The following is a 1,684-nucleotide window of genomic DNA, read 5'->3' as shown; positions in this document are numbered from 1 at the left end:
GTGTGTGTGTGTGTGTGTGTGTGTGTGCGTGTGTCGTGTGTGTGTGTGTGTGTGTGTGTGTATGTGTGTGTGTGTGGGTATCTATGTGTCTCTATATATGATATATGTATGTGTGAAATCGTATGTACGTAGCCTTAGAAATACACTTGAATGTTAGGTATCATGAGATAGGATATTTATACTCATTTGTAGTCCAATATGGTAGATTACTACTTCTGCCTTTTTGAATGGGTCGATCGGTCTCATTTGCTTGTTTGTAGTCATTTTCCTGTTCATATGGAGAAAGCTTGCGCAAACATCGGCCTGTTTTTATTGGTCGGTCAATACAAGATACCGACGTCGAAAATTGTTTTGATTGGCCCATAATTGCGTAAACTGCGGATTGGCCCATAATTGCGTAAACTGCGGATTGGCCCATAATTGCGTAAAGTGCGCGAGCACAACGTGCACTTCATGCTGCAATACTTAAATTTGATTTATCAAAAGTCCGCTACGCAAACCTTTTTGTAAACACTAAAAGATGTACCACTGTTAGTGCAGTACTCGTATTTGATTGGCCGAACGCCCGCTCCGCTGACTCAATGCTGTGTATTGTTTGGTCAATAGACGCATCTCCTGCGCACACACACAAGTGCACATCAGGCCGACATGCTGCGACAAGGCAACCGCAACTTCCTGCTGGCGGGTGATGTGTATAGACGTGATGAGATCGACAGCAGCCATTACCCTGTATTTCACCAGATGGAAGGTGAGCTCATATATATATATATATATATGTCTGTGTCTGTGTCTGTGTGTGTCTATGTCTGTGTCTGTGTATATATATGTACGTGTGGGTGGTATGTATATATATCTGTGTTTCTGTATGTATGTATACGGTTGTGATGAAATCGGCAGCAGCTATTACCCTGTCTTTCACCAGTTTGTGGGTGGATTCACAAGTGTGTGTATATATGTGCGTGTATGTATATATATGGTCGTGATGAGATCAATAGCATCCATTGCCCTATGTTTCACCAGATGGAAGATGGATTCACATGTATATGTGTATGTGTGTGTGAGTATGTATATATATGGTCGTGATGAGATAAATAGCATCCATTACCCTATATTTCATCAGATGGAAGCTGAGTTGACATATATGTGTTTGTATGTATATGGTCGTGAGCGAGTTCATCCGCTTTGGCACTCGCCTGTTTGATGCAGTAGTGTTTGTAAACACATTAGTTTAGTGACGTACCATATCTAGCCATGATCATTTTCATACTCTGTATTGTATAAGCATATCCTTGGACGATAAATATATCGAGGGTATCTCCTGAAACACTCATCCATGACTCATGTATGACTCATGTATGACCCATCCATGACAGATGTATGACTCATGTGTTCCCTATTCACAACATACATACCTGCAGGTATGCGCATGTTCGGCCCGGGAGAGATCCCCGGCTTGGAGCTGTTAGAGGAGGGTGAACGCACCGAAGAGAAGCAGGAGAAGCACACTTTGCTGGCAGCTCAGTACGCGGAAGCGGATCTGAAGAAAAGTGAGTGAAGTGGGAATTGGCGCACCTGATATGTACACATGCGGATGATAGAAACGTATATATATATTTATATATTTATATATTTATATATATATATATATATATATATATATATATATATATATATATATATATAT

General features: G+C 40.7%; 1 protein-coding gene across 1 annotated transcript; it reads left to right on the top strand.

Moving 5' to 3' along the window:
• Nucleotides 1–648: 648 nt before the first annotated feature.
• On the top strand, nt 649–1,555 carry SARC_15562 (phenylalanyl-tRNA synthetase; the record flags this gene model as incomplete). The annotated part of the gene is made up of 2 exons (XM_014290319.1): nt 649–748; nt 1,419–1,555. The coding sequence occupies 2 exons, from the start codon at nt 649–651 to the stop codon at nt 1,553–1,555; spliced, it is 237 nt and encodes a 78-aa protein (XP_014145794.1).
• Between the last annotated feature and the right edge of the window lie 129 nt (nt 1,556–1,684).

Source organism: Sphaeroforma arctica (assembly GCF_001186125.1).
Source record: "Sphaeroforma arctica JP610 unplaced genomic scaffold supercont1.6329, whole genome shotgun sequence".
NCBI classification, from domain to species: Eukaryota; class Ichthyosporea; order Ichthyophonida; genus Sphaeroforma; species Sphaeroforma arctica.
The sequence above is the reverse complement of the archived record's forward strand: the minus strand, read 5'-3'. Positions and strand labels throughout refer to the sequence as shown.